The 23,494-nt window shown below is 39.3% G+C and overlaps 1 protein-coding gene across 4 annotated transcripts; it reads left to right on the top strand.

Annotated features, from left to right (window-relative positions):
• The first annotated feature begins 3,987 nt into the window (after positions 1–3,987).
• aspg (asparaginase homolog (S. cerevisiae)) lies at positions 3,988–21,509 on the top strand. Of its 4 annotated transcripts, XM_085257513.1 has the most exons (18): positions 3,988–4,452; positions 8,063–8,186; positions 8,941–8,976; positions 10,891–11,002; positions 11,125–11,250; positions 11,340–11,423; positions 11,626–11,752; positions 11,847–11,959; positions 13,442–13,627; positions 13,735–13,848; positions 13,945–14,064; positions 14,213–14,308; positions 15,782–15,945; positions 17,732–17,818; positions 18,342–18,441; positions 18,531–18,596; positions 18,696–18,749; positions 20,306–21,509. In XM_085257513.1, the coding sequence occupies exons 1-18, from the start codon at positions 4,203–4,205 to the stop codon at positions 20,345–20,347; spliced, it is 2,001 nt and encodes a 666-aa protein (XP_085113639.1). In that variant the 5' UTR covers positions 3,988–4,202; the 3' UTR covers positions 20,348–21,509. The 4 variants fall into 4 exon arrangements, with proteins under 4 accessions (XP_085113639.1, XP_085113640.1, XP_085113641.1 ...); XM_085257514.1 differs by lacking the exon at positions 8,941–8,976; XM_085257515.1 differs by lacking the exon at positions 18,696–18,749.
• Positions 21,510–23,494: the final 1,985 nt, after the last annotated feature.

The following is a 23,494-nucleotide window of genomic DNA, read 5'->3' as shown; positions in this document are numbered from 1 at the left end:
TCTTTGTGGGTTTTCTGAATCATTTTCTGTTGTGAGTACAGCCAAGACTTGTTCGAGTCTTAAGGTACTTTCATTTTCATTTATAAATGCTTTATAAGGCAAAAATAGTCCTCACTTTAGATGAGGTCACGCAAAAATACTTAATTAATAACCAGTAACTGTGTGAATTAACCATGAATTACAATGTGAAATGAAGTATTTATCTTCTCCACCCATAAGATCCTGGTGTACTCAGCAAACCTTCAGACAAAAACTGGTTCAACCCAGGACAAATTGGGTGGACCTAAACACAAGCTGAACAATGTTGCGTAAGAAGTGCAATGCAGTGACGAGTGCTCAGACTTGCCCAGGAAACAACAGAATAACCACAGACACATGCACGACATAGCAGAGCCAGGACCTCAGGATAGGACTCAGTAGCACTTAAAGGACAGGAAATATCCTTAGAGGTTACTAAATGTTCACATTTTAGACGGAGAAGACAGTTGGTTTGAGAGAGATGAGTAAAGATGTCCACTGTGAGTGGCCAGCACTGAACATGGGTTGTGGTCTGTCATACTAACTATCAGCCGTCTATGAGATGTCGGCTATCTGGTGCCTCTTCTTAGGCAATTCAGCTCCCACTCACACCTTGACCCTTGCGACCTTAATGACTCAATGATGACAGGTTGGGTCAACCACCTGCAGCACCACCTTCAAGGTAAAATCCCCACTTAGGTTAAATATCCAGTCCAGTTGCCTTCAGCTAAAACACTTAACCCTGTAATGCCTGAACCAGGAAATAATTCCCAGAAAATGATTATTATTTTTTAAATGGAGTGTTTATTGAACCTTCTCTGGATCATATTTGCTACATCCAGCATTTTACTGCTTAAAAATGTATTGTGCAATTTATTATTATTATTATTATTATTATTATTATTAATTTATTTTTTAAAAATAATTCTCTAATTAATTCTAATTCTCTTCAGTAACCTTTCTGAATACTTTATGAAGCAGCTTCATGTTTACTAGTAAGTTAATCGATTTTATTTATATAACACATTTAAAACCAAAAATCTTTACAATAGAAGAAACAAGGTATTTACATTAAGTAACACAACAACAACTTTTCCTCCATCCACGTTTCCAGAGATCAGCTGCTTCCAGAAGCTTGACATACAGGTCTGTTTTCAGCTCAGATTTCAAGATAGTCACGTTGATGCTTGTCTGAGGTTACTTGCAAGATCATTCCACAGTCTCGGCAAAGGCACACACAAGACACTTTACTGTTTTGATTTCAAACAGCACCAATTTATACCACACTCTCTAATGCACATAGAGCCACTGTAGGCTGAAGTAATCTGAACTCTCTTTTGTGTCCCAGTCAGTAATCTGGCTGCAGGATTTTGGTCTAATTGTAGACGAGCAAGAGATGACTGAATAGCTCCAGTATACAGTGCATTACAGGAGTAGATGCAACAGAAGTATCCATGATTCTTTTCAGATGGGTTCTAAAAATAAAGATTTTATTCTGAAGATTGTGCTGAGCTGAAAGAAACTGCAGTTCACCGTGGCATTATTTTGTGTGTCATAGATTATCCCAAAGCTTTTAATCTGTGTTTTTATAGCCTTCCCTTTTTTCCCAGTCTGTCATTTTATTATTTATTTATTTATTTTAACACAGACTTTGCTCTTAAAACATATAAACTGATTTTATGTCAAAGGCCTGATACTAGGGTATTTTGTTAAAACATCAAGATAACAGACACTGCTATGCATCATCACAAATTTATAATAAATGCACATTAAATTTCAGTAAGCCCACACTTCTTTTACAACCGAGTTTTAAATGTTAATTAAAAAAAAAAAATACTGAAAATATGCATAAATTTCATGATGCATGTATATTTATTGCCCCAAACAAAAAACAGAAATTGCACAAATTGGAACAATTGCACAAAATTATCCAGAAGGCAGGAAACTGAGTTGTCCAGACTCCTTGACAACACAGTGTCCTCCTAATGATCATAGGAATCTACCTTCATGCATAAGAGTCAGAAACTATAAAACAGTAAACGTTTTTTAAATGAACTCCAAATGTATTTTCTTTAGCTCTCAAACCAAAAAGTGGAGCGTGCCAGGCATCCTTGTGGTTGACCCGTAGGAAGTTGACCCTCTATTAATCATGTGCGTCATCACACTCACAGTTTCAACTTAAAAGGGCCCGATTTGTCTGTGTCAGATAGTGCATGCTGAAATAACCAAATAAAATATGCAGTGAAAATGTCAAGCTAATGTCTTCCTTCTTTTCTATATTGTACCCAAAACAAAGCTTCCCATACAGGTTAACAGGCGGCAAAAGGCACCTTTCCGCATTTATGAGCCCACATTGTGAGAAAGGTGCACACAGACATTTCTCTGAAATACACACATGCCAGAGGGTGTTTCTCCCCCCATGTGCCTGCGAGGAGCTTTACAAGGAAGTTACCTGCCTGCATTCTCTGTGCTCACTAACTCAGGCCCCTTGAGCACAGTGAAAAAACAAACTAAATAAAAGAGACAACTAAATAAAAATGGCATAATAATTCGTTCTCATGCTGTTTGGGTGCATTTTACTGCACTGTTTTGAGTACAGAGTACCCAAATTAAATAAACAGGTAAAAGAAACTGTGGGTGGATGGATGGATAACATTTCAAAAAGGATTGCAATACATTACAATACACAATAATTGTAATGGTAAGATTTCCTTCCAATATACAGCTACTACCTGTAAGAATTGCTTTTAATGGTAAAGGTCGAATTGTTCTGGAAGTTATTATCAGAACAGTTTTTCTACACGTGGAAATAATTGTTCAGGAGATCCAAATGAATTGTATGAAAATATATACATTTATTATGTAAACTGCTTCTTATCAAGGTGAGAAGAGCGACAGCAGTTATCATCAGCCTTGTTCTGAAAATCTTATCTCACACAGGTTTATAGACCCACTGTGCAAATAGGAAAACACAGTTTAGCTGCTATTTGCCCTTGGGGCCCTCATGGAGCCGAAATGAAAGGGATGACAAACAGAAGACAGGTCAGTGTACGTCAAAAGGATCGATTAGGTTTGATCTTTTATAGTTCCTCCCTAAAACTGTGTTTGTTTTGTTTTATTCCATTAGTTTGAGCATGCAAGCAGCAGTCATTTAGGGAAGACAGAAAAGTTTTGAACTGCTTTGCATTTGGACACTGCTTGACCTCCACACACCCAAACACACCCCCATACACAGAAACACAAAATCTTTTCCTGGTAGTACAAACATTAACCTTTTTGAAGGTAACACACTCTAAGACTACTAAAATAGTACCACACAAAGTGCTTTACTCCAGTAACTACTTTGATAGTGATATAAAATGTGCATCTGCAGCTTTATAACAGAAAAAGATCCGTTTGGTGCTGGTTTTGACCCAGAAGATTTTTAGTGTGGCGCGAGGGATTTATGTTGTATACACATAACTACAAGGCTATAAGGTTACATACCATATTTTATGTAACTATTATTTAAGTATTGCAAAAGTCACCCTCACAAATGTACTCTACACTCAAGAGACACAGTATATTTCAACAACTTTATTGCAAACCGTTAAGTAACAACGTAAGTTAAATCGCCAGCATGATACATGTTATAACAGCAGGAACAGGAAAAGGGGGTGAGAGTGTCATTGTACTCTCAATATTGATTGCTGTGGTTATAATTCATAATATAATCATAACCATATCAGCCAAATAAAATATTTCCATATAAAGATATGAAAACGTGAACATGATGGGCACACGGTATCAGGAGACTGTCCGCATAAAGAGTTTACATCTAGGTCATTCTTTAGCTTTTCTACAGAATTCTTCACTGCGTAGAATTTGTAGATCAGCCTAAATAAAAATTCCTTGAACCAAGACCAAAACTTTATTACTGAGAGACTCGTGCAGAACACGCCCACGTCACTGACGTCAGAGTGCGCTCTGAAGAGTTTAAGTGGGTGGGGAAATTAAAACATAACGGTAACAATGAGTCCCTCCTCTGTTTACTAAGCCGTTTTAACTACGACGAAAGCCGCTCTCCGTGTATAAAGGCAGACGATCCTCATGTAACCCTGCTAACAATAAAGAAACCCGGGTTTTGAACACTTTTCTTAGCTACCGCATTTAAAGAGACAGCGCCGGGGCTTTCGAAAAGCATCATGGCGGACTCCAGCACCAATGGCCTCACATCTCTCGCGCGGGCTTTGTCACAACCATCTCTGGATCTGATAGAAGTTAATGATGTTTCCCCTCCACGAAGTCTTCAGCTTCATCCAGGACGAAGGAGAAAGTTGTCCAGTTGCAACTCGATTGAGAACGCCGACCTGGTAACCTCACCTTGCGCCGCGGAGGCGCGGGTCCTCGTTATCAATACTGGAGGAACTATCGGCATGACTCTTCATGAAGACGGTAGCTATGGCAATCATTGTCATCAATTATTCGTTGTTCTCCTCTGTAGCAGTTAGCTAGCATAGCCGGTGGCTTCCTCTTATTGCATGTTTGCATGTGGGTCTGAACACGAGGCGTGACAACAATCTGCACGTGCATCCGAAAATAGACTTGGGGTAAACAGCTTACCTACACAGCTGATGCCATGTGCGACTGGCGACCTTCCAAATAAACTACACCGGTGTACACATGAGCAGACTGTCTTGGTCTTGTGAATGAACATGGAAATGAAGATGCTAAATGAAGCTTGGTTTTAGTGAACAGAAATGCAAAGACGAAAGTTGAGATCAGATGTATTTACTCTGCGCATGATTCAGGGTTTTACAACAGACTTAAGTTTCGAAACAGGAGAGCAGCCAACGCCAAACGTACTACAGTGAAAACAGGTTCTCTCAATGAATAACTGAATGTTGACATTAGTTACTGTGCAACATCTGCGGTATTCGGACTTTTAAAAACCACCTGTCCCTATTTTTCAATCCATAATAAGCGACCTACTCATGTTTGTGGTTTGTTCATTGCTTTGACATTTGCAATACAACTAAATATTCTTATATGTTATGGATTTTCTAAATAAGCTGAACTTGCCTTAACTATATTTGGACAAATACCTTTCATTACTTTGTACACAATAGAGTAGATATGAGAATGTTACAAGGCCATTGTTAAATCCTCCCAATTCTTTTGACCTTTGGGCTGAAGGAAGGACAATACTCTGTGGATAAATGCTCAATCAACAATTACTTTATTACATACAATTCAACACTTTATGAGCACAAACCATCCGGATGGGGAGACATGCATGAAGAGGGTCACAGCAAAATCTCAAACTGGTGGAGGATTACTCAAACTCTTATAGCCTCTAGTGGCCCCCAGCTAGTTGTAAAAACCTAAACATTCACATTCTTTCTAACTCCAAGCGAGCCTGACTTATGGCCTTGTCTGTCTCCTCTACTATCAGAAAAAGCAAGGTCCTGACTCTCTGAAAACAGTGTTTCTTATAACTCAGCAGTATAATGCATCATAAAACAATATCATTCATTCACACAGAATCAGCAGTCTAATGCAATACAAATCAGTTTAATAACTGTAATAGTTATCACCTTCTTCTAATTCAGGAGAATAATACAAACTAAAACTACATAATAATTTCACAATCTTTAATTAGGGGTATAACATAGCATAAGATAATATGCTAATATATACCATCCATGTTCTGGTAGCAAAGAAAAGAAAAAAAGCAGCCGGAAAGCCATTTAGGCGAGGGTCATCATCCACACTTGTATTATACGTATATTATACTTAAAGCTAAATAGAGCCCAACAATCAGAGTGAACTCATCAAACACAGTGCTAGATCAGTCGCAATGTACAGTAGATCAAGGTGGTTTGTTGACCAACTGAGATATTGACAAGTGATCACAGGATTTATACCACAGCAGAAAGATCTTTTCCTCATCTAATCTCTCCCCACACCCTGGCGTTCTCCCAGCTCAGGCTTCATCAATATTCATGTCACTAACACCCAAAACCAGTTTTTCCTCAGTTTTATGCCAAGGTATGTTCTTTATGGTCTGTTTTTCAACAGATAAACAAAAGTTAAATTAAATACACTCTTTAGACATTAAATTAAGAATAAAATGATTTTATAGATTTGATATGACACTGTTATACTTACATCAAACACTGTAACTATCCTTCATTGTAGCTTAGTAAATGACTGAAATCTTTTCAGTGCCAACACACTGCCTTCGTTGTGTTGTTTTGCTCGACTCATGCTTCCAAGCCTTCTCCATCACTCTAATTCTAGCCTTTCTGTTTTGAACGCAGTGAATAGTTTGGAGCTTGTGATGAAGGTCTTCCGAGGTCTTTTCTTAATGGCTGACTTGGATAATGATATTCCTGCCTTCTGGAGAGTCTTTTTCATTTACATGGATTTTCTGAAGTGGTTTCTTCTTTGTCATGGAAAAGATGCTCTGACCATTCACAGCTATGGTGATCTGTGGGGGGTCCAGGCCTTTTTATTATTTACAGAGCTGACCAGTGTATCCTTTTTTCTTAGGATGTCCCACACTTTTGATTTGGCCACTTATAATATCCCCATTGTCTCTATGATGGGTTTTTTTTGGAGCCTAAAGATGGTCTGGTTTTTGAATCGAGAGCTTCTTTGATTACATATTGTGGGTTTTATAGCAACTGCTTCCAAATACATTATGCCGTTAGAGCTGTAATTACTATACTCTTCCTACAGTTTGGATGTAAACAGCCTCAAATTAAAGCTGAAAGTATTACTTTAGTCATATTTTAAGCCCATATTGGTTGCAATTGTAACTTGAATATGTTTTGATAAAAGGCTCAAATAACAAAAATTGCACGGACTTAACTGTAGGTCAGCTCCCTTAATATACAGTCATATGAAAAATAGTTTTCACACGACTTCTTTACAGCCCTGTGATAATGTAACTACACCCTTGTTGCTTCCGTACAATTTAGAGGGAAACTACGAGCCAGCCACTGCTGACAAATTGCACTTGATTAATTGATCATCATGAAGTGCTGTTGTGGAGGATTAAGTTTGTGTTAACACAATATGAATGATCTTAGAGAAGGAATTGTTGCTGCCCATCATTCCATCGGTCCATCATTCTATAGTAAGAAAGATTATTCACAAGTGGAAAACATTCAAGACAGATGCCTGGATCCCCAGCAAATTCAATCCAAAGTCAGACTGTGCAAGAGAGAAATTGCAAAAAACTCAAGAGCTACCTCTCAGATGCTACAGGTCTTGGTTAGTGTGTTCAATGTTAGGTTTGTTTGTACAGTATAAAAAGGCTGAACAAATATGGCGTTTTTGGAAGGGTTTCCAGAAAAAGAACATGGCAGTATAGCCTAGGTTTGTCAAACCACACGACTTCGGGAACGATGTCCTTTGGACAAACCAAACTAAACTAAATCCAGAGCGCCACATTTGGTGAAAACCAAACAAAGCATATCAACCCAAACACCTTACCAACCGTCAAGCATGGTGGTGGAGGGGTGATGATTTGGGTTTGTTTTCCAGTCACAGTACGTAGGCAACCTTTCACTCACTGGGATGATCAGGAACTCCTCTTTATACTAAACTATACTAAAATCAAATGTGAGGCCATGTGCCGGACAAAAATGATTGTTAACTGAAATATGATAATCATCAGTTATTCAGATTGCCAGTTTAAAGCTGTATTATTTGTGTGAGTTCAATGTATGTTTATTTTGCTTGACAGTTAAGATTGCATGTCCATATTATATTCTGTCTCCTAACCTTTGTGTTGTTGTTTCTAATAGTACATTTAATGTTGTCCTTTTATGTTATACTCAAGAAGATCATGTGTTTTTAAAAGTGTGCTTCAAGTGTATTTCCAGCCATAATGTTATTTTTTACAATAACCACTAGGGTTCAGTATGAGAGTGTTGTTGTGGTGTTGAGATGACAGCATATCCACTGTGCTCGCTTTCCATTAATAGTAATCCTACTAAAAGCAAACTGTTAAACATTAAATATCTCTGTTGTTTTTCTGCTCTTTAACCTACAGTTCTTGCCCCACAAGCCAATGCTTTTGTGAAGAGCCTGCGTAAGCTGCCCATCCTCCATGATGAGACATATGCTCACCAGACCCGCATGTATGAATACTATGGATCTGACACCTTGGTCCTGCCGTAAGTGCACCCATTAGTCAACATGTAGATATATATATCTGTATTTAACAAAAAGAAACCACATGCTGTACTATTGGTTGCCATATGTATCAGAGGAAGACTACATAACTGTGTTTGTAATATTTTAAACATGTTTCCTTATCCTTATTTGAAAACAGAAAATTAACAGTATTTTCTGTTGTCACAGCCATGAGGCATTAGCTCATAATTTGTCTTCATTATTAGCATCTTGTGAGGCCTGTGTTACTGACAGAGCAAGAGTAGGTCAACAACAAAGAAAAGGATCGCATGTAAATTTGTAATGTTGCTTATTTTGAACTAAAAGTTTGAAATCCTGTGTGTTTTTATTTCCTTTATACCTAATTTATTACATTAATTATGTCATTTATTTAACTTGAGACCGTCTCACTTCACAGTGAAAAAATGTTGCACTTCATCTAATGTGCAGTGCTTTTCCTGAATGGCTAAACCTGACAGCTATTTGGATCTTTATAGATCCAAACTTTGTGTTTATAGTATGTGCAGACCGTCCTCAGGACAGTGAGATATAATGTATTTCAGGTGTTTTTGCAAGAGCATTCGTTATACAGGCTAAATCGCCCTATATCTTGGATCTGCCCAAGATGGTAACTGCACACAGTGCAAGATATGTTTCCTATCTGGAAAAGCAGAGGCTGAAAATAAAACAAGTTACATTCCTGTTAAGAGATGCACTTATTTTTATTACCCTTAACTGCTTTTGTCACTTTAACAGGAAGCCAGCGCCCCATCCCGACCTGCACTTTCACGGGTGTTGTAGTACTGGTTGCATTGTGTTTGACTTCTCCCTGCTTGAGATTGGTTTGATGTCTCTGCTGTACTTAACACCACTTGCTTGGGTGTGCTTCCCTGTTGGGAAGTGCATGCCTACGTGTCTTTCGGCAGTTGGAAAAAGTTGCTTGTTGCTTGAAGTAATTCTGTGTCTCTTACTCCGGCTAATTTTGAACTCTGTAACTAACAAGGCAGCTGTACAGCGTCTCGTTCCTGATATAAGCAAAAGATAGATTGCAGTGTTGCATGTTTAACTTTATTTTGTCTTGTTTTGTCATGCTTGTGTGCAGTTGAGTGAATTGGGCTCGGAGCCGATTGACAAGCCCTTTAGGGTCTTCATCGTCAGTAGAAGTAGCCTTTTCCAGAGACACTAATTTCCTCTCTGGCCTCATGTTGACTGCTATTATAAAAGTGGGTTTAGTCCTGTATTATAGTAAAGATATCAAGGTATCTATGGCCCTTGAAATGGTAAGTATTTTCTAAAGATAGGTTGTTAGAACTTCGTTATTTTATTATCTGTGAGATATATATATGCCATCTTCTTATGTTTTTCATTAATATTCTACTGATTGAATGTTTTTAGGTGTTCAGCACGTCTTAACACTTGCTCATCCTTGAGTTTGCAGTGTTCATATCAACTGAATTAAACTCACATGCAAATTTAATAGGCATACCGTTGATCTTATTCAAGAGCTGATCCTACGTCTATTATTTCAGAGGGGAATTGGTTTATTGATTAACTGCAAAGCTTTATTCATGTGATGTTGAGAGGCAATGCCACAGGGCTGTTTGCTTCCACCTCCAGCGTCCTTCCATGCGTTTATTATTCTGAGCATATGAAGTGTCTTAGCATGAGTATGGTAATGTGTAGCTTTGCTAAACCTTAGGACACACTGCCAGATATATGAATAATTGGTGATTTGAATAGTGTTTTTTTTAGGCACTTTTCTTCTAGAAGATCGACAACATATGTTCTTGGGTCATGTGTCGACTTGAGGCTAATTAGTAGAGTGTCTATAGGACCCCTGCTTGGATGGACTGGGGCTCACCCGCTCTTCCCCCTGCTGTTCCATTCACCTCCTATCTCTATGCTATAAGGCTGCCCTATGGTAATGTGGGGGGTGTTCTACGGTGTTTCTTTAAAAGGGAGATTAAAAAGAAAATCGCTTCATGGCTTTTCAGTCAGTCACGCTGCCTTACATGGAGCGTGGCAGGTGGGGCTGTGGGACGCCTGCGTTAAACTGCACTTACAGGCAGCATAAATATGTATGTATGAAAGACTCCCTCCCTATTATTTGCAATGAAAAAGAAATACAGGCTTTTGCTCCAACATGATACGAGTCACCAAAGAACCTTCAAAATATATCGGATAAGCTATCTTGTGTCCATAAATGTAAGTGTTCAGTCATGTAGCTGTGCAGGAAATTGGGACTCTACTGTGCTAAACAAAAATGCTTAACTTTTAAAGTGCTGCACTGTCTAACTTGTGTGACTTTGCCCCTCCCTTTTACCCTTTGAAAATTCTTTGTGTGCGTAAACCTGAAACAGGTTTTGGCGCCCTGTTGCTCAGACAGAAGGCCCAGCTAAACGGATTTTGAAGTCAGCGTTTTTAACATTCCCTTACGCTTCTTTAAGCTCACATCTCCCCTTTAACCAGAACCTGATCCAGCTTTTATTAAATGTTCACCACAATACATAATACGTAATAATTTATCCCAGTAAAGACTTTAATTGCTTGTTGACTGCGTGAACTTTTGAAGTTGAATATTTGTACTTGGAACGACCAACACCGCTGCTTTATTATTGGCTGTATAATCTGTCACTGTTTGGCTTTGTGTAAATGTTCCTATAGAGAATGCAGCTCATAGATAAACTGGACTGTTTTCTCTTCCAGACTGAGTAAACAAAACAAGAGGATAGTCTACACTATCTTGGAGTACAATCCTTTATTGGACTCTTCCAATATGACCACAGATGACTGGGGTAGATTTGGAAAGGACATTGAGGTACTTGCTACTCTTTTTAATTTGTTGTTGTGCCTTTATATTACTTAAATCCTGCTTTTAAAATCTATCTGGCCATGTGAAATTATCTCCATTATGATAATTATTTTCTTATTTCACCCCAGAGAAACTATGAAAGCTACGATGGTTTTGTGATTCTTCATGGCACAGACACTATGGCTTACACAGCCTCTGCCCTGTCCTTTATGTGTGAGCATTTGGGCAAACCGATCATTCTCACGGGCTCACAGGTAAGAGCTGCTATCCTCAAGTCACTAACTAACCAGCAAATAAACCAGGGTTTACTGCTTTGTTAAAATGAGACACTTTCTGTCTTTAGGTACCCATCTATGAGATGAGGAATGATGGCAGAGACAATCTACTTGGGGCATTACTAATTGCTGGACAATTTGTCATTCCTGAGGTGAGATAAAGAAGATGGTTTATAGCTGCTAATTGACTGCAAACCTTATTAGAAATGTTGGATTGTGAGAGAGAAACTGACTGAATGTAATACCCTGATAGCCAGTTGTTGCTTTGTTTTCTCTTAGCTCTGTTATATGTTAGTGATTTAATCAATCAAGAAATAAATTATTAAGTTCATCTTATGAACATGCATTTGTTAGGTGTGCCTGTATTTCTACAACAAACTCTACAGAGGGAATCGTGTGACCAAAGTGGATGCTGGGAGCTTCAATGCATTCTCATCTCCTAACTTGGCCCCCTTGGCCACTGCTGAAGTGGATATTACAAGTAAGGAACCAATAAACTGCTTACGTAGAAAATAAATCACTTTTTGTTTTTAAAGGATTATTTTTTTAATGGAGTTTCTTCAACTTTCCGCCAGTCAACTGGGATACAGTGTGGAGGGCAAACACCACAGCAAAGTTTCAAGTCAAGACTGAGCTGAACCGCAACGTAGGCCTGCTTAGGCTATTCCCAGGAATCACTGCGTCTACTGTAAGTTTCAGGGAAATGTAGTTTATTTAACTTTTTATTAAAGTGGTATAAAATGTCATTTTTTGTTTAATGCTACTGGTGTAGCCTGTGAAGTGGACCATGGATGTAATTTTGGAATATTTACCAGATGTTCTGAAGCTACCGCTTGTCATTATTTGGATAGAAGAATGAAAATGATAAAAACTAAACAGCTTGCTCCTTAGAGTGCCTCACTAATCACTCAGAGCGGCCGCCCTGACAGTTGTGTATAACTTTAAGTCTTAAATGCAACCCTGTACAACCTTACAGCTAAGGTCACAAAAAAGATTAAAACACTCACTAGCACCATAAACAAACAGCCAGCTTCATGTAACTCAGCAGTCGTATTGTCTTCTCCAATGTTGTCCTTTTAAACATGGGAGTCTGTTTTCTCACATTTTGAGACAGCCTCATTTGGCTGCTTGAGGAACTGCAGTATTTGGACTTGAGCCTTGGCTTCATTTCTAAGCCTCAGAGGTTCCAGCTTACTTACGCTGTTTCCAATTAAAACCAAATGACATGCAGTCAAGTGCTGAAATGAGTATGTTAAAATTGCCGGCATGGTGCAAATCTTTAAGCCGAGAAAGTTGTAATTGCCTCCTTTTTTTCTGTTGTACTAGATCACCTGTTCTTCAAAGGTAACAGACTGTTGTTTTGTCTGCAATAAAATATAGTTAACTTCAATGTAATTGCGCTATTAGCCTTCTTCTGTTACTTTCCCAGTCATGTAAGCTGCCATCAAAGCTCAAGCCAGAGAAAGATGAGACGGAGTTATGGGCCATGTCCAATCCCCCTGTAAAGAGGGAGGGTTGCTACAGATACTGTAACATTTAGCTGCACCTCCCCCTGCAGCGTCTGCTGGGGGAGCGACTTTACTGTCTCAATCTGCTCCCACTGCCCAACTCTGCTATCAAGGCTTTCTTACAGCCTTTAACTGCTTTTATGAGGCACCGTTTTGATTAGGCACTTGGCTCTCGTGTGTCCGCACTCTGCAGTACGGGAGCTTCATTGGTAATCTGTGTCACACCTTTCTTGTCAAACTGCTTATCGCATCAAAAAATACTGAGTGAACCTGGAACTTTTAATGTCACCTTCTTCTCGCATTTTATGGTAACTGGCACAAACTTGCCAAGTGACTTTATGCTTGCTAACACCTTCAGATTAATTGCTCTCCTTTCTGCCATTTGAGTCATCTGCCATTCTAGTCATATGCCATGGCTAATGATGTGGTGTAGGGCTTCCCAGTGCCAACCAGCCAACCAGTGACTGAGATACTCTGGTTGCAGAGATGGCACCAGATGGGCTTTTAGGAGAGTGAATGGGTTGCATGGAGTTAAAGGGGCTGCAGGAAAAATAACACGGAATACTAATTTCTCATCTTGATTCTGCACAGTTGAGTAGCCAGTTAAGATGGCCATAAATTTTGGGTGTTTATAACCTGAAACTGCGCTCATCTTTGTCCAGGTAAAGGCTTTCCTGCAGCCACCCATGGAAGGAGTGGTCCTGGAAACCTACGGCAGCGGAAATGCCCCCGATAACCGCCCTGATCTCCTGGAACAGTTAAAGAAAGCCACTGATGCCGGTGTCATCATCATCAACTGCACGCAGTGTCTGAGGGGGTCGGTGTCTACATCCTACGCCACTGGCAAGGTAGTTCATGACGCTTGGTAATTAATCACAGTCTTGTTAATATGTTCAGTTGAGTTGGAGAGAGAATGAATCAATCAGGTCACTTATTCCTGTGATTGATACTACAGGTCTTGATAGAAGCCGGCCTGATAGCAGGAGGCGACATGACTCCAGAGGCTGCGCTGTCAAAACTGTCCTACGTATTGGCCAAGAAGGAGCTTGCTCTGGAGGCGAAGAAAAAGGCTGGTGGCACTTTCAACACTTTCTTTTCCATTATGTGGAAGCTTTTAAAGTAACAAAGTGCTAAAAGATTATTATTTTTTTGTGACTCTGTCCAGATGATGGCAGAGAACCTGCGAGGTGAAATGATCGCTGACTTGGCAGGAGCCAAACTGTGCCTGAGTGACAGCCGTTTCATCCAAGTCATTGCCAAGTCTCTAAGCGTCAGCTGCAAAGAGGTAAGGGTAGCAGTGCATTTCCGCAGACTTTCAGCTCTGGGGCTAACTTTAGGTTATTAGGAGCTTGTCATTTTGCCATACTTGATGACTTGTTTTCATATTCAGAGAAATTGCGGGTTTTAAAATTCTTGGAATCTGGTTTCAAAAGGAGCTGGAAGCCATCCGAGATGCTCTGACTCCCACGCTGGCATGCGCCGCTGCTAAGATCGGTGACATTGAGGCCTTAAAAGCCCTAAAAGAAATGGTAAGCAATCCCACGACCTTCACCACATGCTGTAAAGTTAATCATTATTTCCTGTTTTTGAGTCTCCAAACACATTTTACCCATTTCTTTCCTGGTCATGTTTGGCTGTAAGGTCATTGAACTTTGGAAAACTTTTCCCACTGGTAGATTTTCAAAACATTTTCAGGGTCACACTTCCATTTTGTATTAGAGCGGTGTAGTCAACACGCAGGCACTCAGACAAGCAGAACTAGAGGACAGACTGGTAAGGCAAGCCTAGAGTTGTCTCCACAGTCGCATGTACATGTCTGTATGTGGATTGACTGGTATGCAGCTGCTGCCTAGATTACCTTGAAGTTTTCAAAAATATATTCTGCCCTCACGTAAGGGCATTGGCTGCTTTTCACTCATTTTTGGTCCAGACCTTGTTTATTTTTATTTTTTGTATATTTGTTAAGCCACTTAACACTGACCCATGAATCATTCAAGCATAAAAAAGCAGCAGATGAACAGTATTTGAAAGTCATGTCCTTAAGAAATAGTAAAGAAAATCCAGCAAAAACCTTCCAGTTGATGATCCCTCTAATGTTCACTGAAGCCTCTGCAGAAAAGGTAGAAGGGCGGCTGTCAAGCAGCCACTCTTAAGGAAAGTAAGCAGGGAGAAAGGGCTGAGATATACCACATTAGACAAGAAATTTAGTTAAAATCGGTAGCAGCAGGTCTTAAGAAGTGATCAAATTGAAAATTTTGGTTCAAATCATTGTCAGTATCTACAGAGGAGATCGAGAGAGAGCTACAACAGTGAGTGAATACAAGCACGGTGGATGGTGACGTTGTCAAAATTGATGCAATTATAAACACAGAAATGTGCTGTCAAATTTTGATCCGATGTAATGCTAATTGGAAAGCATCAGATTGGCAACGGCTTCATTTTTTCAGCATGACGGTGATCCCAAACACACTGTCAAACTAAAAGCATACATGGATAAAGACAAACAAAAAAACAGTGGGACACTACCAGGCATGGGTTGGCCCTCAGAGCCCAGACCTCAACATTACTGAAGCAGTGTGGAATCATCCTCACAAAGAATGGAACAAAAAGCAGCAAACATCCAGAGAAGAGCTTTGAATGTCCTTCAAGAAGCCTGGAGAAGTATTCTTGAAGACTGCTACTCAAACAGTTTGGCACTTTAGATCCTCAGATGAGTGGAAAAAAAATCAGCCACAGGTTTGGCATCGCCCAAATCTAGCAGTGGTGTAAGGCTTTTCGATCATTCTAGTTGTACACTCAAGTTTTAGTCTTTTTCAGGAGATTTTTTATTATTATTTTTGTAATTTTGTTACGCTGTCTGAAACAGGTTTCTCTTGTGATTGAGCATTGAGTCTCACTGGGATTACCCGTATAAATAAAGATTAAATAAAATCAATACATCATCTCACCACACTAACCTTTAAACCACCAGCACACACACTGAGGATTTTCCCTTTCCACAGGGCAGTAACTTATGTCTGGTGGACTACGATGGACGCACACCCCTTCATGTTGCTGCCTGTGAGGGCCACCTCAAAATGGTGCAGTACCTACTGAGTCATGGAGCTTCGGTCCACACTAAAGATCGCTATGGCGACACACCCCTATGCAATGCTGTGCGTTTCAGGTAAGACTTGTCTTGTTTCGAAACAGTAAGGGCCAGTGTGTCTGCCTGTATCTTGCTGTTAAAGTAATATTGTCATTTATGAATTTGCAAACACAACAATTTAAATCCCCCCCTCTTGGCAATTAGACATCTGAGGATCTCCTGCAAATATGTTTAATAGCTGCTACAGAGAGGACTTCATTACATGAGCTGCTGATAGGTTTTGCTCAAATGGCAAGAAAGCAGCAGCGGCTGGGGGGAGGGTGAAACCAGGAAGGGGCTCGTAATGGAGTTTAGAGGCCGGGCAATAATTATAAGCTAATTAGGCTAATTGTCATCTGACAATTTAGGCAGTGTTTATTTTTACCAAAGCTGTATTTTTAATTTTGTGTCATTCACTGAGGTTGCTCTAAACGTCTGTCAGGGAATAGCCAGGCGTAACATTTCAGGGCTATGTTGAGCCTCAGGGTGAAAACGTTGTGTGTGTCAGAGCTGCGACAAATGGCTCATCTCTTTCAACGGTTGGTGCTGCAAGTGTGGACTTGTTGCGTTTGTGATGGCAGAGGGATGCACTGGAGCGCAGACACCTGTTGTTACACTTCCTGTAATGTGCTGCACAGCTTGAGCAGCTATTCCCCTTCTTAATATTTTCACTGAAATAACAAAAGTAATAAAAGTGGAGTTTTAAGTTGCTGTCAGGGATGCGCGAGCACATTGTGAGCCACATTTCGTACTGTATTAAGAGCCTAATGCCCATATAAGGAGAGGCAGAGAGGACAGAGAGAGAAACCTGAAAGAAATGTGGGGAGTGCCCTCTGAACCAGTCCTACCAGCTTGCTCCCCGGTTCATTGATGAGAGTTACTGGCTTATGCTCCGCAGGAAGTCCCTAATAGGTTCTCTGGCTGTTGCTCTCCATACAGCTAAACAATTAGGCACAAAATTGAGCTCTTACTAGCTTACCCTGTCGCTTTGTCACACAGGTCTTATTCAGAAAGTCTGCGGGTCAGTTGTGGAAACTTTTCAGCCTTTGCTTTTAATGCACATTTCTTGTCACCGTGAAAATCACTGCATGTGACTCCTGCGTGGGCGGCTCTTTGCGGGGGACAACAAACTTGTTCGTACTTGCCAAACGACGATTACTGCCACACAGACTCTTTCGCTCCAAGTCTAAATTACAGTGTGAATGAAAATGTTGTTTAAAATTAGCATTATATCTAATTACACTTAATAGGTAGTTATGTCTGTTTCTTCTGATTCAAACGAATATGCTTATTAAACATAAGCCCTTTTATTAATGAGATATAGGCTCTCTGGCATCTCGCTAAGAGACGGAGATGGAGTGCACGAGCATCATTTGGTTCACGTGCAAAGGACTCGTCACACTTGTTGTAACTGAGATTGTCATCATCACTTCTCTTGAAGTCTAGCCAAACTTCTGAGTATTTGGGCCCATCATTAATAGCAGGGTCTATGTGTGTGTGTGCTGCAACAGCTGCTCTCGATTGGACACAGGCACCGAGAGGGGAAGACCTGACTTTTGAATTGAGAATAGCAAAAATGCACCATAATCTAATGTCCTAATACAACTGCAATTAGAGAGAGATTTATAGTCACAATGTTGTGTTGTGTTATTACATTCCTTGAAACTTGTACCATGTGGAATATGTTACTAGCTCTGTCTTAAGGTTTGCAAGAGTTACAGAAAAGTGATCAGTTGCGATGCCCTTTTATTAATAGAAAAGAGTGCATGTGTGAATGGTGATATACAGTAACAATAACTCTGTGATTACATGCTCTCTAACTTAGACACAAGGAAGTTGTGAAGCTGCTGAGAAAGACCGGAGCTCATTTCTCCAGACATGAGTTGGAGGAAGCAGGAACTGAAATGTGCAGGTCAGACACAAAAAAGGAAGTATTGTAACAATTGTACACAGCCACTTCGTTGCTCCACCGTCACTAATGACCCATCCTACATAGCTGACACAGGTGCAACCAGTTGTCCCACTCTTACACAAACTGTAGGAATGCTCCCTAACAGCATAGCTTCAGATCTGTTCTCTATCTGTAGTGTCAGTGAGTACGTGTTGTTTTTTTTTCCCCTTTCTTTCTTTCTTTTTTTTTTTTAATCTGCCCGAGACACTAAACAGGTTTTGTTAAGACCGTTCCAATTTCCAGTTTCAGGAACACACCTTTCATATGATAAGCATTGCATGTGTCACTATGAAGATAAACCTCAAGCTCCTGTGGCTCATGTGGCTCAGTAATACTGAATGTTCCATTGATATGCTTTTGCAGTCTTTCCACAAATTTCCTTTACACAAGCTGTTCTTTGCCCAGTGTATAATATTATATTAATACTGATTTTGGAGAAATGAATCCTGTTGCTGTAATAATGCTTTTACTTTGTGTGCATCAGCCTGGCAGCCAATGGTGACCTGGATGGTCTGGAAATCTGGAGCCTTGCTGGAGCAGACTTAAATCAACCAGGCTATGATGGGCAGACTGCAATTCAATTGGTGGGTTTGTAGGAAGGCATATTTCTATTTTATTAACACTTAGCAGTTCACAAAGTTAAAAAAAACTTCTCCATCATCGCCTGTCACAGGCACAAGTTGTCGGCAAAAAGGATGTGGTAGCATTTTTGCTCCGACTCGAGAGCAAAAAATCAAAGGTATGCTCTGTTTTCTCCATTTTTCAGCTTTACTCTTCTGCAGGGCAAGCTTGGTTTCTCTGTCTATAATTTTCTCTCAATTACTTTGTTTAATTCCAGAAAGTATTGGGTGAATTTAATGATGATGATGATGATGATGATGATGAGGAAGAGGTAAAAAAGATGTAGCCCAAGTGTGTGTGTTTCCCTGTGTCTACATTCCCCATACTCAGCATGAGATCAAACCCTGTGCATGACTGCATTGGCTCCCTTTTTTCTTTGTCTACAATACCTTTTGCTTATTATCCATCATGACCTGTTGTCACTGGGTTGTGTGTCTCAGCGCAAAGTGCTAAAGAGGAATTGCATACACTTGGAATGGTCACCAAATTGGGTGGGAATAACGTGCCAAATCTACAGAGAAATGGCTCTGATCTGGAAAGCCATTAGCTAGCATGCTGATTGAAAACCTGGGGGAAGCGGGCTTTTTTTGGGGTCTGGGTTTCTGGTGTAACCAGGACATCCAATAGAAGTATATTTTAATAATTCCATACTTCCTGTTCAGTTGTAGTTTACAAATAGATTCCTTTTGAAAATCAAATTAAAACCCTAAATTTATGTCAGGTGATAGGTGACTATGTCCACATAGCATTTTGGTCAATGCACTCACTCTTTGGGTCTTCACACACCTTGTTCACCTGCATGTACCCACACCTGCTCAGATCCCACTGGTTGAACTGACACACAAGCAGACTGCAAAAGGAAATCGGAAAAGCTCCTAGTGCCAACAATATATTATATTATAACCGGGTCGACTGTGGCTCAGGACATAGAGTAGGTCATCTGCCAACTGGAAGGTTGGTAGTTAGATCCAGTCTGCATGTCAGCTTAACCTTGGGCAAAAATGAGCCCTGAGTTTTGATTCATCCATGAGAGTGTTAGTGTTTAGGTATAGAGAAAAGCACTGTGTGAATGTGTGTGTGATTAAGTGCATATGGCTTGTAGTAAGAAAGCGCTTTGAGTGCTCACTTAGACTAGAAAAGCAGTGTGTGTGTGTGTGTGTATGTATGTATGTATGTATGTATGTATGTATGTATGTATGTATGTATGTATATATGTATATATATATATATATATATATATATATATATATATATATATATATATATATATATATATATATATATATATATGTATATATATATATATATATATATATATATATATATATATATGTATATATATATATATATATATATATATATATACATATATATATATATATATATATGTATATATATATATATATATATATATGTATATGTATATATATGTATATATATATATATATATGTTGAAAATCATTTAATCGTTAATAGAAGTAATCAAGAAAAATATTCATGAGGATAAGCTGCTTCCTTACTGTGTAGATGTTTCTCTCTGGCTCTGAGAAACTTGAACTGACAGCTTTACTAAATAATAACTTAATCATTGATTAAAATGAGCTAATTGCCAGCTTAATTTGTAACCTGCTCACTTTGCAAAACAACTATTGCATGAATTTGAGCCAAACGTGTGTCAGACCCCGTTTATCACCAGAGATACATCAGATAACATCTGATAACATCTGTGTGTGTAATTGTGGTTGGAGATGAAGCGTTTTATTGAATTCTGCTGAAACACCAGCCACCCTTGCATATTAATCCTGTCTCTGTTTGTCCCCGTGGCAGAGCGGAGTGATCCAATTCAAGGCTACCCCACCGGCACTTTGAGCTGACGCTACCTGAACCAACAATTGTCCTCTGCTGGCATCCATTTAACTGCTGAGGTGTTCTCTGCACAACGTCCGGCTACTTTTCACAAAATTGCTCTCTTCTTGGATGTCATCTGATTGCATGTGTTCTTCAAAGCCATCGCTGCTGCAGTCTTCCTCTCCAAAAATATTAATAACACAAAAGACTGTGTAACTGCTGAGGGCATGGTGCCCAGAGAAAATAAGTGGATGTATGTACATGAAGTTGTTGCAGACTTTTCTGTGTATAAGGAAACTGGTTACAGTGCTGACTGTTTTAATCAAATGTTTTATTTCTATGTATGTAGTAAATGTGATGTCCAATTAGGGAATTATGCCATTTGAGCAGAACCTATATATATATACACATGAACATTACAATATAAAGTAATATTTTCTCCTTGTGTAGCAATATATGTGTCATAGCATAATATCTGGACGTACAGGGTACATTCACAGATTTCTATGCTGTTTCTTTTATAGTGACATGCTGCAAAATCTCAGTTCAAATGATTCTAGGATTTTTTTTTTTTAATTTTATTTTATTTTTATTTTGGATGGTGTCCAAACTACCCATGCATTTTGAGCCAAAGTATACCTCTGTTCCCAGAGCTTTTCATTTCCTCCTGCTACAACAGGTATTTCAGAAACCTACAGTTTAAACCTTTGCAACTCATCTAGCGTGTTTCTTGTTCTGATTGTTGAGCCTGAAGTGTCACATATCTCTTTCTTTAAGATGGAAAGGGGAAATCCAGAGTATTGTGTGAGACATAAATGCTTTAAAGTGTCACGGTTTCTGTTTTCCTTAATGTGTTTTAAATGTCTTTTCGCATTCTTTACATTTGTAATCACAAATGAATGACATTTACTTATTCGTTACTTTAGTTAAACATGAGGAAATGTTAAACATTGCTACTCCTGTTTGGTTTTCAGTAACGTTAATACCAATCTGGGCAAGAGTCATTCACGTAAATGTTTTGTGATTACATGTGTGTGCATATACATCTTAGTTATTTTAAATGTATCCTGTTGTTTCCATTGCTGCTGTTGCCTCTGCTGCTGCAAATCAGGAACTCTGGGAGATTTAGTTTGTTCTGTGGATGAAAAAAAGAGGCAGAAATAAATTTCTTCTTTCAGAGAAATGTCTCCTGTGATCGCTCCCATGTTGCACAAAAAAAATAAAAAACACATGGACTGCTCCATGCCTGATTCTTGAGCAGTTATCACTTTTACATACAATAAAATGTTTTAAAAACTTAAAAATGAAATTGGAAAACTTTTTTTTTTTTAAAAAGGCTGGAAATAGTCGTTTTCAAAGGCGTGGTTTAGTTAAAGGCTAATCTAAAAACATAGTGGGGTTTTCCCCCTATTTATTTTTTTTTAAAGAAAAGTCAAGTGAAACGGAGTCCCTCTGAGACCACTGAAATGTCTATGAAACTCCCATCTATAATTTATCTCGTGCAGGCCATTCAGTGATTTAAAAGCTAGTAATACAATCTTAACACTGACAGGTAGCCAGAGTATCTGCTTAAAATAGGTGTTACATGACATGAAACCCAAACACAGCCCTTCAGCTCACACAATGTAAGACTTTGTGAGACAATTGATAGTTTCATCAGAAATTAAACAAACTACAAAGACAAAGATAACGTGAAATTCCTCATGTTCATGTGATAGCAGTTGCTATCTTTGTCTTGAGCGTGGCTGCCCAGTCGTGCTCCTACTGGTGGAACCCAGCTCATCCGGTTGGACCTGCACGGGCCTCATTCCTGCCTGAATGTGAGGCTTGTACGAACCAACCCCAAAACGCTATATAAAGAGCTCTTAACCCTGCAGTTAGTCAGTCTGGGCTGGGATGACACAAAGAAACACCACCGCGAGGAAAGAACTATCTCTAGGTAAGTCTTCTCAGCGCACGTTGGCTGAAACCCCTTGTTAGTTTTTGCGTATTTGCTCTCCATCAGGCCCAGTGTGAAATCTGCTGTCGTGATGTGTTTGACTTGTGCCTTAACCGACAGATTAACAGAACTTAATTCTGTCTGTTGTTGTTTCTTTCACTAGTGAGATCAGCAGTTTAGAGGACGGACCTTGCTATGAAGACGTGCGTAGTCTCTCTGATTAAGTGGTTCTCAACAGTTCAACAGTTCTTTAACAAAATTGTGAAATGTTTAGGACCACTTGACCAGTACGACAAATGCTCCCACCTTTGGAGAAGAAGCTACACTGTTCTCGAGTGACTCTATACCAGAAAGGTCTAACGTTTGCCTTTTTTTAAATTAATTTTTTTTAAACGACAGAGTGAATTGCTCTGCTTTTCTTCTTCCTTAATGCACGCCTTTGTCTCCTACTCTCATTGTGCCCCCTTGTGTTGCAATCACACCTGCAATCCAGGAGCTGCGGGGAGCTGTAAAAATCTTCAGGGTTCAGTAATTTCATTCTGCTGGCGCACATACAAATTTTTTAACAGCTCTGCTGCTCCTGCTGCTGTAACACCCGTCCTTTTCACTGCTTTACTGTTGCTGCTGTTCAGAAGTCAATAAAGAACCATTTGTCACTAATGGGTATGCGTGGGATTGTGTACTTTACGTCTGCAGGGATGGTCGCTGTCCAAAGTACTGAAAATTGCAACTGTGGTAAATATGGAAAAATCACATCTGCTGCTATCTAATTTGACAAAACAGAGAAAAATAATTGCTGGTAAGACATTTTAATCAACAAATAGTTAAGCGTGGAGCAGCTATTTCCCCATTTAACTTGGTTTAATATCATTTTTCCTGGGCTGTTGTTTTCCCGTCTGTATTATATTGATTAAATCATTTATTAGTCTAAATTAGTTTAAAAAGCCTCTAAACTGAGATAGACTTAATTAAAGCCACAGGTTTGCATTCAGGTCTCTTATCTGCTTAAAGGTTTGATGAGAAAACCAAAACTAAGGACTCACAATCTGACACAAGTAAATCCAAATGCTTTTTCCCAGGGAAGGGAAAGGCTACTCTACATTGCATAAATCATTCATGAAAGCAGTGTGCACCATTTATTCCCCCTCCCCTTTTTAGACAGCCCCCTTCCTTTTTTTCTTTTGATCTCCTCCATGCGCCAAGAACTATCAATATTTGCTAAACGTTTC

The sequence above is a fragment of the Mchenga conophoros genome, linkage group LG19 (assembly GCF_057382185.1).
Source record: "Mchenga conophoros isolate Kocher_MC1m ecotype Shallow Benthic linkage group LG19, M_conophoros_male_GT1.1, whole genome shotgun sequence".
NCBI classification, from domain to species: Eukaryota; Metazoa; Chordata; class Actinopteri; order Cichliformes; family Cichlidae; genus Mchenga; species Mchenga conophoros.
This window is presented reverse-complemented; position numbering and strand designations above follow the sequence as displayed.

Coding starts and splice junctions, on each gene's coding strand:
- aspg (XM_085257513.1), top strand. CDS start 4,203: ATGGCGGACTCCAGCACCAATGGCCTCACATCTCTCGCGCGGGCTTTG. Junction 8,977..10,890: donor CCCGACCTGCACTTTCACGG/GTGTTGTAGTAC, acceptor TTTCTCTTCCAG/ACTGAGTAAACAAAACAAGA. Junction 11,960..13,441: donor CAGGAATCACTGCGTCTACT/GTAAGTTTCAGG, acceptor ATCTTTGTCCAG/GTAAAGGCTTTCCTGCAGCC.